The 17173-nt window shown below is 40.1% G+C and overlaps 2 protein-coding genes across 12 annotated transcripts in view; both read left to right on the top strand.

The window, feature by feature from the left end:
* Window positions 1–6074, top strand: part of SYNJ1 (synaptojanin 1) — a 69303-nt gene extending 63229 nt beyond the window's left edge. For 6 of the 11 annotated variants that reach the window (XM_037376357.1, XM_037376358.1, XM_037376352.1 and 3 more), the window contains one exon: window positions 2935–6074. In XM_037376357.1, the coding sequence (XP_037232254.1) occupies window positions 2935–3789 (855 nt within the window). In that variant the 3' untranslated portion in view covers window positions 3790–6074. Of the gene's footprint in view, window positions 1–803; window positions 828–2934 lie in introns of all 11 variants that reach the window. The other 5 variants (XM_037376359.1, XM_037376360.1, XM_037376356.1 and 2 more) reach the window with 2 other exon arrangements.
* A 191-nt stretch (window positions 6075–6265) lies between these two features.
* Window positions 6266–16873, top strand: CFAP298 (cilia and flagella associated protein 298). The gene is made up of 7 exons (XM_037376348.1): window positions 6266–6627; window positions 8410–8577; window positions 10365–10432; window positions 12529–12687; window positions 13176–13307; window positions 15498–15593; window positions 15694–16873. Exons 1-7 carry the CDS (start codon window positions 6489–6491, stop codon window positions 15802–15804), a joined length of 873 nt encoding a protein of 290 aa, XP_037232245.1. The 5' UTR covers window positions 6266–6488; the 3' UTR covers window positions 15805–16873.
* The last annotated feature ends 300 nt before the right edge of the window (window positions 16874–17173 follow it).

Here is a 17173-nt window from a genome sequence, read left to right as displayed (position 1 = left end):
AGGCTGCGCAATCACAAGGAAGGCCCACTTTGAGCTTCATTTGTTGTCTCCAACTTAGATTTTTTTATTTCCCTTTTATTTTTCTTTCTTTTTTTTAAACTTAAATTATGTTTATTTCCTTTCCTGATTATCATTTGTAAATATGAAGTTTTCTAATGAAAGATCTTTAAATAAATCCAAAGTCTTTTGAGAGGTAGTGGATTCCAAGCCCATCCTTTGATTCAAAGCTTGATTGTGTATTTAAGAGCCTAAATATCTCCTTTTATAAATAATTGCTTTTATACAGTGTGAATATTCAGGACTCTATAGATTACCAAGCAATACATTAAGGAAGAAAATTAGTTATTGTAAATAGATTTTATTTATTATAAATTAGGGAGAGTTTGGTTTTTGATTGAATGAGAAGTCTTACGTTTTTTTTCAGCTTGAAAAGCTGTTACTATAGATGAGTGATTATACCAACACAGTTCCCAGAATGAGGGCTATAGTGCTTTTCATGGTAATGGATGGTTAGAATTAGACTGTCTATAACTGGTCCTCAAAAAATAGCACAATCAGCTGCACAATGAATGTCTGCGTGAAAATAACAGAATTGGCTTGAGCTGGGTTTTTTTACATTTGCAAGTCTCAGAATACAACAGAAATTTACAGTTTAGTATAGCATGTAATAAATATTTTTTGTTTGTATTCATATCTCAAAAAACAGTTTTATGAAAACTTAAAAGTATTTTTAACATGAGGTTGCTTTGTTACTTGGATTTTCTTCCTAATTTTCTTTCCTTTGATGTCTGTTCTTTCACAAGCAGGAGCAACCATCAGGGTAACAGGTATCTGACTATTTACCAATCTTGTATGTGGTCTCCATCTATTTAAGCAGAAAAGATGTATGAATCTTGTTTTCATACATCTGCAGTTTCATCCACATTAAAAATCACCTGTCCACGTTAATGAATTGACTGTCATACCATAGTTTGCTTTTTCCTTTGATAATGCAATTGGAATTGATACTGTTAACTGTATTTATTAGCACCATAGCAAATATTTTGCTTCATCATCTTTTATGAAACAATTGGAACCTCACGTATGTTGCTTAGTCACTGCTGAATCTCCTGGTCTCAGTCTATTTGGAAAAAAATTAGTAGGTGTTGGAGTTAATGTTTCTCTTTAATACAAATAAATCCTGATGCAATTGCACTGCCAAAATTTTTTCAAAGTAAAAAAAGTAAAACTCGTATTTCACATTTCTCAAAGAACGGAGAACTTAATATTACTCAAAGCAAAACATGCTACTGTTTGTTACAATTTTAAAAGCATTTGGTTCCAGAATTATTCTGAGAAATTTTTAACTTATGATAAAGAGCAATTGGGATTCATAATATCTTTGGGATCTTGTAGTTTTTGATTACTTGGTTAACGAACACAGGACTTAACCAGCTGGTGCCAAGCTGCATATGATTTATATTCTTTCTACAGTTCAGTTATTCACATTTCCCCACTCAGTCACTTGGTGCCTTTGTTTTAATATTGTTTTCCAAAACACTTACTATATACATATAAAAATACCAATATTGAACTACTCTATTTATAGTTTGGTAGCATTAGGCCTCATCTATTTTAGAAACACTCTGAGGTAGCAGTACCAGGGATGCATGTAACTGATACTGTTGGTTGAAAAAACCACCAGAAGAGCAAATACATTGTTGCCAGCATACTTTGTTTCTCCTACCAACCAATTCAAGCTACAACTGTAATTTTTAAAAAGAAATTGCTATGCTGGATTCACTGGGGAAAATGTACGATATTCTTACTATTCTATTCCTGAGAGTCTCTGAAGCCTGTAGACTAATTCTGCATAGATGCTTAGGCTTCAAAATATTCACAATCAGTGCGGTAAAACCAAGATGTTTAAAGACTGAGGTTAAGCTGTAATAATGTCACATTGTAGTTGATAGTTTTAGTTAGCATCCTAGTTCAACAAAACATTAGTTAACAGAATTTTTATGCTAAAGATCCAAACTATTTGGGTATATTAAATTTTTCCTTTTAACACATCACCTTGTTTGTGAAATTTAATTCACAGAAGCTGTCTTAAGTTAAGCTTAATTCTTTGCATTCATTTAATAAGCAGAAGCTCCAAACTCTGTTCTGTCAGTGTGATGACTTGAACAAAGGTAGATATTTAACCTTTTTGGACAGCTGTTACAAGGTATAAAAGTTGCATTGCTGTTTGAAGAAATTTATAAGAGACGGAATATTTTGTTTTTAAAAGATGAGAAGTTCTGTGGAAAAAAAATCTGTCTTCTCCATTTGGTATTATTCTAAACAATGATAACTTGCCATTTTAAAATATTACAAACTGGTGATCATACCTTCACCTGTCAAGAAGCACTGGAGATGCCTACAGATGCATATGTCTACATGGAAATATCTGAAGTGCATATACTAATAACACTAATTTTTCCTTCCATTGTGATGCTTAAAGATTGCTTGTAACATCAGTGTTATAAACTCTCAAACAGTCAAACCTAGAGCTTTTTATTTCATATTTGTGCTGGGTTATCACTTGTTTAGAATACAATGTCACTTCCCAAGTTTCTTAAAGGTGGTCTTACACAATGTCCACTAGTGCTTTTGGCTAGGATTCTGACCTGCATGAAGGGAATTCAAGCTGCATCGACCGACAAGGGGGGGAAATGGTGTTTAACGACTAGTAGGCCCTTCTTCAGAGAAGGGGTTAAGAGTTACTCTTTTTCAGAAAAGAAGCAATAATTCCACTACAAGTGCATTGTGCAAGTTACAACCAAATTGTATGGAAGTTTCCGTTTAAGCCCCCAAGAGCTTCTTTTCTTCTCATAGAAGAGTGAGAAATGGGGAGTTAGTGATAATTTAAAACAGCCAGCCATGTGATTACTAAGCACCTTGTTTTCTTTCCAGATCAAAACAAATGGAACGTACGGCTCTAAACTTGAAACACAGTTAAATAGTGACCCTTTTGAAGATTTGTCGTTTAAGCTGCTTGTGTCAAAGATGCAGACGTCTGTTCAAACATCACCTGTTCCCACTTTGAACCAAAAGGAGTTGATGCAGTTGCCTTCCACAACACAAAGAGATGCTGATATTTTGAATCCTGTAAATTGCATGCCAGCAACACCTCCTATTCCAACCTTTAACATATCCCAGGAACATAAGCGTAGCTCTCCAAATCCATTTACTACTGGACTGAACTGCACAAATCCGTTCACTGAAAGAACTCCTACTGCTGGAAACCCATTTAGAACAGAAACACGAGAGTCTGAAATAACTTCACGTTTACTAGAAGGACGTGCTGCTTGCAATCCTTTCCCTTCTCTAAATCCCCCCAGCTGTAATACAAGCAAGCCTGCATTTTCTGTCATTGCATCTGAAAACACTTTTTGCTTGCGAAGTAAATCTCTCATGGTAAAAAATGTACAGCCAAAAGGATGGGTAACGTTTGATGATGATGAGGAAAATTTCAACATAAAGCTAAAGCCATCTAACAGTGTTCCAGATCTTAAGCGAATCAGTTCCAGGAAGTCAGCTGGATCTCCAGAGTTGCTGGGCACTGAACAAAATACTTTTCTTGGTTCAGACTTCAACTTTGATGATGACTGGAGTAAAAGTTCTACCGATTGCTTCTATACAATGCCAGCAAGAAGACTACCTGCACCTCCTATACCGTCACGACTAACCAGCAACAGATCCCCCGCAGATCCTTTCACTTCTTCGGCACCTAAGGTGTCACCAACACAAGATTTTACAGAAAGATAGGTGTTAAAAAATATAAGAGGTTATATTTGTTGATACATTTATCCAGTAGAATAATTGGGCATTTGAGATTATTCTGTGTGCAATAATTAATTGTCAAATGCACTGAAACTTAACTATTCATAAACAGCCACTATTGTTTGTGTGTAAATTTTGGATATGTATATATGGTAGAGCACAAAAAATTGTCTGAAATTTAATAAAATCCCGATGTAATAGTATTTGCATAGACAGAGAAAAGAAGGATGAACTACTAATCTCATTAAAATATACCAATCTTGGATATAGTTTTTGCTTAGGGAGCTCTCTCATTTCGATTCCCCTTTGTGGAATTTCAAAAAAAGAGGCTCCCTGCTGGTAGCCTCCCCACTCCCTTTTTACTGTTTTGTTAATTGATATTTATAAGTATTTACCAAAGAGCTGCCAAAGTTTGAGATTTGAATGTTGACAAGTATTGTTTAGAAGTTGTTTAATTTATAAGAGGCTATGGATATTTGTAAGGCGTATATTTGAACTTGAGGCACAACAAAAATGGTCTAATTTCAAAATAGAAACAAAACTTTGCATATTAATATATTCAATATTTCACTTTAATCTTCTGTGTCAGTACATTTCAGCTATTAAATCTTATTGTGACATATACTCACTATCATTACTTCAGAGTAATTGTTCCATATCATCCATTTATTCATCACTATTTTAAAGATACCTTCTTCAACAAATTGTAAACAACTGATACAACAATTTTCTCCTCAACCTCTGGAAAAAAATTCCCCTTGGGTTTTGAGATACAAGCCAGTCTTTTCCAGTTGCAGACAACATGGTGGAGTTGGCTTGTCCCTCCTCTTTTGCCCTCTTAGAAGAGCTTTCTCGTCCTCCAGAAAGATCTGAGCGAAAGAACCAGCAGCTGTGTTGCAACATCAGAGAAGGAGAAGGTCATCTTATGTGATGGGGCTGTCTGTTTGCTACCATCCCCATCTACCAGACTTACTGCTGTATTTTTTAAAATTGTACTTTGCAACAGGAGAGCAGTAAGTCTCTGAGCTGAATAATATCATTCTGTCACTTCTGCAGTTAAAGCGAAGTAAGTGTCCTTGCCCAGAGGTGCTGGTGCTGCTTTGAGGCTAGTGAAGGCTAAGTCGCAGTTCTCCATATTATGCTATAAAAACGCAACTCTGTGCTTTTATGATTTTCTAAAGCTCATGTGAAATTACCTAAAATATGGTATGCTGTTATCTTGAGGCAATTTAAAATAACTGATTTCCTTAGCTTCACTTACATATGCTACAAAACCCTGCAGTTCTCCTCACAGTGTCTTAGGCCATAACTGGTATCCGCAGCTTCGTGCTTTTATCCGGAGCTGAAGGTGTCACATTGTCGTCTCTTGGGGGACTGCAAATCCACGCCTACACGCACTGGCTTACTTGCAAACAAACCGTACTGGTTCTGCAGAACCAGGGACTGAAACACAACATACTACTAGCATTATATTTATAGTAGCAAAATACACGATGACAGTACTAGGTTGTTTTTTTTTTAAATTCTCAAATGCTATCAAAACATTATTTACGAAATAATTCACTCTTCCTTTAAAGCAGTATATGCATAGCCATGAGCTGCAGTTGGATAGAGGAGTGATGATAGTGAGTTTTCTATTGTGCTTTTTTCCGTTCCCGTCATTCAGCAGTACTTGTACATGTTACGCAGCAGTGGTACTATGCGCTTTGTCCTCTGGTGTGTGATTGACCTTGGTTTAAACTGTTGCTATAAACATCTGTGTGATCGGTGTTTTGGTATATTCTTACATTAGCAAAACAATTGGGGAGGGGACACACTTTTTGCTAGTGGGAGTTACATGATAAATATGTTCTTTGTTGAATATTTAATTACAGTGACTAAAACCTACTGTCTAAAGTGTACCTGGTAGGCAGCACTCCTGCACCTTACAGGATTACGGAGATGGACAGCCGAGTACTGCAAAGATGGCAAGAGATGCTCCAAGCCCACATATGTATATATGTATAGCTAATCGCCGTAACGTGTATTGACGGAAGCAACGACTAGCAGAAGCTCTGAAAAGACTTAAGAATCATAACTGAGACGCTCAACGCATCCTGGCGACCGCTGTGGCCGTGGCCCTGCCGGCCGGGGCGCCCCCGCTTGCGACACGCTGCTCGTGGCTGTCACCTCCCGGCGCCGCGCTGTGCCGCCGCCGCGGCGGGCAGCGTGCCCTGCCGACCCTGCGGCGGGCGGCCGTGTATTCGTGAAATAAACAGACCTGTCCTCGAGAAACGCGCTTTTCCTCTCTTTGTGCCGCGGGTGCTGTCCCGGGGCGCGCCGTGCCGCGGCACCGCTGGGCGCAATGGGGGGCGCGGGCTCTTTAAGCGTCTCCCATGACGGCAGCGGCGGGGCCGGAAGCGGAAGTGTCCGCGGGCCGGAGGGCGGGGCCGGCGGGCGGGGCCGTTGCTGGCGGCTCAGGTGGGCGCTCGGGCGGGTAAGAGGGAGCCGGGCCGGGCCGGCTGAGGCCGAGGCCAGCCGGGCGGCGCCGCGCCCTTAGGCTGGCTGGGGAGCGCCGGGCCCGCCGGTATCCAGGGACGCGGAGCCGTTGCTGGGGGGAGGGCAGAGGGGCAGCGGCTGCGCGGGCCTGACGGCCGCCTCCTCTCGCCGTGCGGGCGCGGAGCGGCCCCGGCCTCAGCCCCGCCATGGTCCGGCTACACGTGAAGCGCTGCAACGAGAGCCAGTTCCTGCTGGAGGCGGCCGGCAGCACCCGCCTCGCCGACCTGGTCCCCCTCGTCGCCCGCATCTACAACGGGAGGCTGAAGGTGCAGCGCCTCTGCTCAGGTACAGGCCCCCCGCCGCGGCGGTGGGCTCCCCGCCGGCCCGGGCCCGGCCGCACCTCCGGCAGGTGTGGGGCGCTGGGGCGGGGGTTCGAGGTCGCCTCCGAGGGCGCGGGAGCCCGGCTGCCCTGGGCTCGGCCGCTGCTCGGCCGCCGGGTGCTTGTGCCCCGCTGTCCCGGACCGGGGCTGGCGGCGGAGGGGCGGGCGGGGAGTTCCTGGGCTCGCAGTTTTCTGCCAGCAGGAGTTCAGAAGTACCTCTCAGCTCCCAGCCCAGGCAGACAAGCCATCCTCCCCTAAATTTACGAGAACAGTGCGTACCCACTGGAAACGCCGAAGCATGTATAAATGCTCACCTGCTGGTACTTTAATAATCCTTATTTTTTGGAAACCGTATGGCTCTGAGTTTCCCACTGTACGTGGCTGAAAAGTCATCCGTTGCATGACTGAACTGCAGCATGTCCTGTCCCAGGAAGACCGTGTATATACTCCATGACCAGCGGTGTACCCTCCATGTGAATAGACTTCTCGTGTTGGCGCCAGGCATCCACTTGCCGTGCGATAGACTCACTGGATGTACCTAAATTAATGCTTGAGTTCAACTGAGGAGGCAGCTTTTGAAAAACACTTACTGTTTGTCCCTGCTGCCCCACTTTGGTTTGCATTGTGGATCAGCCTGGGAGTACGTGAAGAGATTCAGATGACACTGAGCTGAAAAGTGCAGCCCATTTACACTTGATGTGCTCCAGCCACAAATATGTATGTAGTGTATGAGGCCATACTGAGGCTAATCTGAAATTTTAAAAAATCCTGAACCCAGGTGCTGTGGTTACAATGTTTCTAGCACTCACTCACTCCACAGATCTGCTGCTGTCACTCCACAGTACTCACTTACTGAGCCTTGGCCTTTCTGTTTTCATGAGGGTGCCTATATTCCCAAGCCATGGGAACAAAATTACTGTTTCTTGAGACCTGGGGTACTTCTCGTGTGCCTGTTGTGAGATGGATATGCTTTAATTAACATGATGATGGGAAAGAGGCTGGAGGGCCTTCAAGGAAAGGATGCTGTGAGGTGGGCTGACAGCTGCGTAAGTTGTTCTGAGGGGGAAGTGGTGAGGAACCTTGTAGGCTGAGGATCAGATGCTGTAGGCTAGATAACAGAGTTAGGAAATGACATCCACACCCTGCCCGTTCTCACTGCGTGAGGCTGTACCTTGTGCATGTACACCTCTCTGTTTCAGCTAGAATTGCTTCTCGATTAGACATAAATTACCATAGAGACATTTGTTTACTTTTTATTTTGTGCTGGGTGTGAATCCGACTCTTTGGGTCTGTTGTATAGCCAAAGCTGTAGATAGTCCAGTTACATATTTTCTCAACTGCAAAGACATTGATTACTGTATAACAATAAAATATGTTTCTATTTTGAAAAAACTTGCTTTCCCAAAAGTACTTGGAAAACGGAATATCCAGTCAGCTAAAGCTAAGGAAGTACCAAAAAGAAAAAGCTTATGGCCAGCCAGTAACATGTAGGTTTGCATAACTGCAACTGTGTCATTTGTTACATTGCTTCATATATATGTGAAATGTATGAATTGTAATATAATTACAGCTTACATATTTATATATGTGTATTTATGTACCTTATTATTTATTCCATATACTTAAGCTCTTTAAAAACTGAATTATAGGAATAAGGTTTGTCTTCATGTACATAATATGAAAGGCTTTTTTAAATGGTATGTTCTCAATAACAGAATTTTAATCTTGTTCTCTAAACACTTTAAAGAGATGGAGGAGCTGGCAGAGCATGGTGTTTTCTTGCCTTATAATATGCAAGGACTGACAGATGAGCAAATCGAAGAACTGAAGTTAAAGGATGAGTGGGCAGAAAAGTGTGTACCAAGTGGTGGAAGTGTCTTCAAAAAGGATGAAATTGGGCGAAGAAATGGACATGGTAAATCAGATGTAAATGTTTGCTTCTTTCCCTGCACATAATCTGTAATATAATGAGGAACATAAACCCCATAATTCTGGACCTTTCACTTTTACCTTGCTGTCCTGGAAGCACTAGAAAATGAGTAGATACTAAGTAGACATCTGATTTCAGGCCAGCGTGTTAGCCAGCTTATATTAGTTACAAAAATTGTCCTATAAATAAATTCTTGTAAAGGCAGTTGTAGATTTGTTAAGTGCTAGCTATTTCAGGAGCCAGTTTTCACAATAGGTTAGGTAAACTATCAGTTAGATACTTAAGTCTTCTGTCTTGGGTTAGGACCTGGTATAGTATTGGTTTAAAAGCGTAAACAGTAGTATGTCTCTTCAGCACCTATGCTGTTTAACTTTACAACAGTAGTCTTTGCAAGTAAACTCCAAAGATAAGGAAACAATTATCAGAAGCAAGTTGATTCTTCCTCTTTGATTTATTCTCCCATTTGTAAATGTATATATAAGTACTGTTTTTCTCCAGAGGCTCCAAGATACATTAACTGGTGGTTTTTCTAGTGTTTCTCCTTTTTTCTCATTGACTGTGACTCAGACTTACAGAACACAGTCACATCACTTTTTTTTTTCTGCAACTCCAGCCAAGTGGTTTTGCCTTAGCACTTGGTATGTGTTTTGAGCACTGCTTTACCATCAAGAGCATGAGAACCAATTGCACAGAAGAGACCACAGTTGTTGTCTTGCTGTCTGTCCCTGTACTTTTGACACCCACAACAGCCCTTGTTGGGTCAGCAGCCCTTTAGACGTTGGTTGCAGGGCAGCTCCGTTAAAGAGGAATCTTTGAGTAGAATAACTTGGTCTTAACTTGTCATACGCAAACAGCTTACTCCCAGTGTCTTATTTTGGGGAAGATAATTCTTCTAACGCATTGTCCAATTGAATTTAAGCTTCTGCTGAACTTTATTAAGAGCTTATATCATAGCTAAAAGTTTTCCCTCCTAACTGTATTCTCGGAAATGGCTGTCTCATACGTAGTAGGCATGCAGACAAAGACTGTCTTGTTTGTTGTGGTTGTTAGCAGTGTTGGGCCTTACACTGAAAGTCTGCAAGCAGCTTTAGCGTAAGGACAGTACCACTTGTAGTAGTTCTCTGGCATTTGTTTGTTAGTGGGAGAACAGCTTTGTAATATTAACGAAGTTATGACATTGAATTGTGTCTAAATGTGGGCCAAAGCAAATACCATCAAATGATGTATTTAATCAGCTGTGAACATGATTTAATTGGATTTTTGTGTTTGTTTTAAAAAACTTCTCCTCAATTAAAGTAGATAACTATGTATTTGCAAAACTGCAGTTGATGTCAGATTGTGATTTTACTTAGAAAAAGGTCAGAAAACTCCAAGCTGTTGTCCCTGGTTAAAGCACATCTGCTGGTACAGCCCCCAATAGTTGTGAGTACATCATGGGAGAGATGTTTTTGATTGTGGAGGGTATGAGATTATGGCTGTTGCTTTCAACTTGGTACTTTTGCCCCACATGAAGTTCCAAATACCAGTCAAATGTCTGTGGAAAAGTAAGTTTGGCGCTGTCATGAGGAATACTGTTTTGTTTCTTAAATTAGTAAGAAATAACAGCAATGAACTATCAAACTGGTAAATAGACTGCAACTCAGTAGTGTCTGTCTTGCTTTGTGATTTAACAACATTTCATTTGCTTACAGTAGAGAACAACCTGGACAGGTTGTTTGCTTGGTTTCTTTATAATAAGTCTAGGCTATTAAATACGTGTCTCTTATTTTTAGCTCCAAATGAAAAAATGCAGCAAGTTATAAAGAAGACAATAGAGGAAGCCAAGGCATTAGTCTCTAGGGTAAGTTTCCTAAAGTAGCCTGTGGTCTGTGGGACCTCCTTAATAGGTGCTGTCTAGTTGTGCAGCAGCTTAAGAAAAAATAGACTTTTTCCAGTGCAAGGGCTGACAGTTTTCGAGTAATATCATGGAAGTGATGTGTATAGTGTAATAAAACCTGACATTTCTGTTAATGATTTTCCTAATGGCTTTTGGCAAGCTGGTTCAACAAGTTAAGGAATCAGATATTAAACTCCAAGTGATCGCTGGCAGCCAAGACCACATTGAATGATTAAATCACATTTAATTTTATCCACACGCTCTTGATTTGCTATTGATGCATTCTTTGGGCGAATGCTTGTCATGTTTTCTGGTGAAAAATTAACTGCATTCTGCGGTGTTCATGGAATAAACCAGGTTTTGCTCGTTAACGTAGTCTTTTGAGTTTTATGTGTAATTAATTGAAAAATGTGTTCTAATATCTTAGATTAGGCCTTGGTTTTACAAGCACTTGGACGCGTGCTCAGTCCCAACAAGTTTGGGTATTTAAAGATAAGTGTGAGGGTATGCTCCTATGTCCCAATCTGTAGATGCTCTGCATTCTGTCTCAGCTTTTGTATGACTTTGAAATGCAAATTAAATAGTATTTATTACCAGATTTCTTTTTTGTAAACATCTGTAAGCAGTTTTCTTCTCCCCACCCTTACAGTTCTGGGAACTGGTATGTGTGGAACTTTAAAACAGCCTTAAACCAGTTATGGAAATGGATAATGTTACTGAACTTTTGGTGTTGCCTGTGCACTCAAATTGGACTTGCTGGCTGTTTTGTTGCTGATAACGGTGTCATATCAGTCATTTGGAGTGAGCAGCTCAGTGTTTCCAAGGGCCCCATGGAGGCAAGCTGAGGAGCTGTCCTGTCACCTGGCAGCACTCAGTGTGTTGAGGTGCAGCAGACTTCCTGAACTGAGGCATGATTTCAGCCAAACTGTTCTTAGTCATAGCAAAATTACACAAAATGAGAGATGTTTCAGACTAAAGCTTCTGGACTATAAAGATTTTCTCAATAGGCTTTTTTTTTTTTTTTTCCTGTTGGATTGCCTGTCATCAGCTCTGTTTCTAAACAGGGAGGAAATCAATAATGCGAAATTTTACTTGTTGAGTCAAAAATATCTGCAGATCTGGTCTCCACTTTGCAGGTCTTCCTGGGTCAAACCTCTAACTATATACCCTGTTGTCAGTTACAATAAAAAGTTGCAAAATTGATGCCCTGCATGCTGACTTACTCCCAAAATTACTGCCCTTCATTGGTGAATGAAGTTAAGGATAGTTTGGGAAGTGGTTTGTTAGGTTCGTCACTTTACAATGATGGAAGTGAAGAAATATGCCAGTGTATTTTTTAAAAAAAATAACAGTTGATAATCTGAGATTGGGAAACCAATTGTACTTGCCGGACAATTAGTTTTAAAATGTCCACAAGGAGGCAACATTCTCTTACTCTCTTTATGAACCTTGTTCCATAAAATATTGGAACTGGTAAATCTATAAGCACAAACTTGATTTCTGCGCTTCCAGATGCATCTTGGTTTTCCTCTATCTGTTGTGATAGGGTTTGGAATGATCTCAAGTATTTGAGGTTACGGATCTCTGCATAAGCTGTGCAATATGCCAAGCTTTACTCTTCTGCTCATATTGTGTTCTATTTTTTTGCTCAAGTTTTAAGATCCCTTCTCTAACCTTCACTTGAATTCTGCTGGTTTGAATCTTGTTCATGGATCACAAGTACTCAGAACAAAAGACTCCCCCATGCAGTTTCTGTGGTCACGTGTACTTGTTCAAATGCCTGTATCCCAAAGACATTTGTTACTAAATACCTCCTGCACAATTTAGTGACGATCTCTTCCCACCACCACCCCCTGTGTAAGCAAGCTAAATGGAAGGGGCAAAAGTGGAGTGCTGTGTTCAGAAGTCAACATTCAAATGCGAAAATTTGTGGCTCTGATATCTTTGTGCAGCCAGTTACCTTTGCTCAAATACCCACTATTGAACCTTTGAACTGACTACAAAGCAAAGGCTTTCTGCATGTTTTTTTAAATTACCAATGATCCCTGTCTGTATTTCAGAAACAAGTTCAGGCCAATGTGTGTGTTAATATGGAGATGGTGAAAGATGCATTGGACCAGCTCCGAGGGGCTGTAATGATTGTGTATCCAATGGGATTGCCTCCACATGATCCAGTTAGGATGGAGATTGAAGACAGAGAAGACTTGTCTGGAACTCATGTATGCAGTAAAGTATTTGGATTATATGTAGTGCCTGGGTTAACTATGTTCTATGTTCTCCGTTTTATCAGCGAAGGTTGTTTTTATTTGCATAACAAATTCTGTTTAGTATTTTTTCTGGTAGTTTATGTAAAAGCACACCAATAGCTTAACTGGAAGGAAGAATGAAATTGATTTCAAATGTTACATACAAAGTTCAGGTAAATCTGGGACTCATTTTAAATAGCTTGTCATGTCTGTCTTATGCCAGTATTGAGAATTTATTGCCCTAAGTGTTCATGTTAGATCAGGATTGAATGGAATATGAGCAAAAATGCTGTCAATTAGTATGAGGACAGAGATGTAGCAGAAGTGTAGTCTGAAATTACACTGGCCTTTCTGTTAGGAATTCCAGAAAGATTTTCCCAGAAAATGTTTCTGCATTTGAAAAAAGGCAAAAAACACACACACACACCACTTCACCTTGTTTGGTTTTTTGTTTATCAAAGGCTGGACTTGAAGTTATACCAGAATCAGAAGCACAATTGTGGTGGGCAGGAAAGGAGTTGAAAGAGACAAAGTTGCTCTCCGACTATGTAGGCAAAAATGAGAAAACAACCATCATTGTCAAGATACAGAAAGTAAGTGTCGCTGGGAGTTTTCTTTACAAGTTACTCACCTTTGGCTGTCTAATTCTCTGTGGGGGAGAATTTTCCATAGGTGTATAAAATGGATTAGATTAGTTCCGGCTTGAGTGTCAAAACTGTACAACTATTTTAAGGTTTTAGTTTATTATATGCTAAGTTTTTCTTTAGTAATCTCTTTGCCTGTCAAGTTAAATACTGTGGATGCTATTACTTGCTCCATAGCACTTTTAAAAAGTACAGCAAGGAGGTATTTAAAAATAGATGAAGTGCAAATTGAAAAGTTAAAAAAACCTCAAGTGGCTCTCAGTTTCATCTCGGTGCAAGAGCACTGACCAGACCCAGTCATTCAGTCTGCCCAGTTTTTCTAATTGTACTTGTGAATGTTTTTCTCTCCATCACCATTTTTTTTCTGGCCCTTAAAAAACATTTTTAATGTTTTGTGCATATGTGGTGTGGATACCTTTCATTTCTGTTTTAGTCTGTTCTGTGTCTGAAAGGCAGTGTCTGTAACTCAGTAATTTTCTGCCAGTGATGTCCTGAGTTTCTGGATGGCAGGTCCTCAGACTGTTTCAATTGCCTTGGAAATGTGGACATGTCTCTCTTTTTTTGAGAGGACACAGGTTGTGCAAGAGCCTGACCTTCCGCTTCTCCAAAGTGTTAAGTGAGCGTTCGCTCGGTGCTAGAAGGAAGAACGAGCTGCTGGGCCCGTACCACCCAGTTGTGCTGTTGGCAGCAGCTTACTGAAAGCTTCCAGCTGAACTTTTTTTAAAGAAATGAGACTTTCCAGTTGTGAGATGTGATGAAGCAGATGAGGCCTTCTGTATTAATTTGAACACAGGTCTGAGTCATCCTCCGGAGTAATTAGCTAAAATGAGGCAAAGTTGTCCTGCTGCTTCTCAGTTTATAGACCTGATGCTTCAGCAAAAGCCAGTCGTTAAGCGTATACTGGTGTCTGACACAATGGTCATATTCTTGCAGTATCATAATTAGTACCAAGCTACTGGGACTGTTCATTATTTTTTGGACAAAATGATTGTGTACTAACTGTGCAGTTGTGTTCATCGGTGGTGACAATGCCATACTCAAGGAAAGAATGTTTGAGGTTTCAGTTCATTTTCAGAGCTTTGGCAGAAGATGCTCACTGTTCGTGTGTCTGTCTGTCTCTCTATAAAACCACATTCAAAGGGTGCTTTTGTGAATGTCAAATGTCTTTGAGTACTTGCCCATAGCTCAGAATTACTCTGGAGCTGCATTTCACTTCCATGTCAGTGAGAGCTTCTCTGCCACAGAAAGTATTGAGGTTTATGGCAGATCTTATTATCTGCAGGTGTCTGTAATAGGATTCCTGAAAAATAAGTCAAGTGATTTATGTGTTTGTCATTTAGAAGAACAGAATTGCTTTCTTTTTCCTATCAGGGTGACTGAAAAATTGTTTGACAAATCAACAGCCGTTGAGGTGTTAGGCTCCCAGGAAAGTTGTCTTACTGTTTAATTAGTTGATGGGCCTCTTCAGAGAATGCAGAGTAGTATGGTGGTTTTCAATCTGACAAGAGATGCCTGCATTTTTGGGTTAGAGAGCTAAATTAAACCACCTTCGACCCTTTTTGTTCCAGAGAGGATTCACCATCTCCTTTCAAACTGTTCTGTTTGCTATTGCTGACAATAGCTGTCGTCAGCTATTTTCTGCTATGTGCATTATTTCTTCCATAAGGACAGTTGCCTGGGGAGGGGGGGGGGGGGGAATATTTGTAGTAACAAAATTTCTTTTATCTGTAGTGTTTTGTAACTACCTTCCTTCCCTGCTTTACTTAAGTCATGTGCCATCTTGAGTTTGTATTAGCAGGGGAGCTGAAGATGGATGGACCCATCCCAAGACATCTGGAACGACCTTAAACCAGAGATTTATTATGTCTTTTAGAGGAGTATAAGTAAAATAAACTCAATCCTATTGCAACTTCCATTGATGTTCACAAAATTGACAGCGTGATTCAGATGCTGAGATGAAAAAATAATTCTTACTTGAATGCTGCAGAAGTTTTTCAACTTTTATTTTCCTGTTCTGAGGGACTTCATTAAATTTCAGAAATCCTATTGTCTGAAAAAAGATTTTGCTATCTTTGCATAGCAACTTCTCTTCTGTATCGCAGATGCCATCATAAATAAAATTTATGATTTCCCTTTCAGAAAGGACAAGGAGCTCCAGGGCGTGAACCTCTGATTAGTCATGAAGAGCAAAAACAGATGATGCTGTATTACTACAAAAAGCAGGAGGAACTTAAGGTAACAGTGTCTTTTTACTGCGTGTGAGCTGTGCTGTTGCAGACACTAACTGGAGGTTATGTTATTTACTGCCTTCTTCACCTGTCCGTTCTGTTTACAGAAACTAGAAGAGGATGACGATGACTCATATCTAAATGCTGAGTGGGCAGACAGCCATGCTCTGAAAAGGCAATTTCATGGTGTAAAAGACATCAAATGGGGTCCAAGATGAAGCTTGGCAAACACCTTTTTGCCACTTTAAGCTGTTCGGTTGATACATTTATTTGCAACAAGGAGTTGTGTTGTGTGCGGTAGATCCTTCTGACAAAAGAAAGCTGACGTTGTCACTTGTGTAGCAGGTGCCAGTTTTAGCCTTAGGTTTTCAATAAACATTTACATTTCTGTGTAACTGTAACAGCACTTGTCCCTGCAAAGGAAACAATCAATCCTGTTGAAGTTTGTTATTTTATTAGAAACTTGTAATTTGAAATACTAAACTATTTTATAGATAATACATCTCATAGATGAGCACTAGAATGTTTGGTATTGTTTTGAGTGGTCTTTGTACTTTCTTCCTGATTCTTGCATTTCTTTTAGATGGTATGGTCTGTAGAAGATAATTTATTTTGTAAGAAATCAGTTTTCCCAGGCAAATCCAGTGAAAGTTAGTTATTTTAATAAACGTACTTGTTTGCATTTCAACATAGCTAATCCCAAATTATCATTTTTAAATGAGTTGACCTCTTAACAGTTGTTTAAAGGAAGTATTTTTATATAAACACAAATAACACGAAAAATCCTTGTGGAATGCTTCATTTTCGTTCTTCTGATTTAGTTTTCATTGACACTGGAAGCCAACCTGTTGATCTCATTCAGTTTAACAAGCTGTTAGCCATGATACTTTATGTAAAGACTGACAGAAATCTGCTTATGAAAATATTCATCATTTGCAAGTAGCTTGGATACAATAAGCCCAAGTTTAATAGGGCAAGATCTCTAACACGGAAGTACTTCTACGATTACAACTGGATTAGAAGCATTTAGTTTCTAACAAATCAGCATTTTAAAATGAGAATTCATGAAATTTATCAGAGAGTGTTTCCACTATATGCTTGATGTTTAGGATCCTTTACCGTTTCTAAAATGTACCATCAGTCAGTTCTGGGTTCAAGACCAACAAAGCAAATGCTAGTAGACTTGAAGTAAATGTTGTGTCTGTTTTTGAAGGAAGGATTCTGATTCAGGATACTGTATGACTAATGGATAATTAAATCTCCAGATTTCTCTGTGTTTAGAAACAAGTTGCTTGAGTTTTACGTGTTTAAACTTCTGTGTCCTTAAAGGAGATGCTTTTCTATGGAGGCAGATGTGCATCTTCATCAGGTTGCTGAGCTGATAAGCCAGGGTGCTCTGAAAATTCTGCATGAGGATCAATGGAGTGTTTTAAAAAGAGGTGAACTGACACCTCTTGTGGGCACTCACAGGCGACAACTGAAGTGGCATGTTCATTCACACCCCAAAGCAGTTGTCCCTAGGCCAGCAGGGAGCTGAGAACACCCACCTTTTCAGTTCTGCAGCACAGAAGGGACAGCCAGCTGTGG

This window comes from Falco rusticolus, chromosome 2, assembly GCF_015220075.1.
Source record: "Falco rusticolus isolate bFalRus1 chromosome 2, bFalRus1.pri, whole genome shotgun sequence".
Taxonomy (NCBI): domain Eukaryota; kingdom Metazoa; phylum Chordata; class Aves; order Falconiformes; family Falconidae; genus Falco; species Falco rusticolus.
Note: the sequence above shows the minus strand (reverse complement) of the source record. Positions and strands in the feature narration are given on the sequence as shown.

Coding starts and splice junctions, on each gene's coding strand:
- CFAP298 (XM_037376348.1), top strand. CDS start 6,489: ATGGTCCGGCTACACGTGAAGCGCTGCAACGAGAGCCAGTTCCTGCTG. Junction 10,433..12,528: donor CCAAGGCATTAGTCTCTAGG/GTAAGTTTCCTA, acceptor TCTGTATTTCAG/AAACAAGTTCAGGCCAATGT. Junction 13,308..15,497: donor TCATTGTCAAGATACAGAAA/GTAAGTGTCGCT, acceptor TTTCCCTTTCAG/AAAGGACAAGGAGCTCCAGG.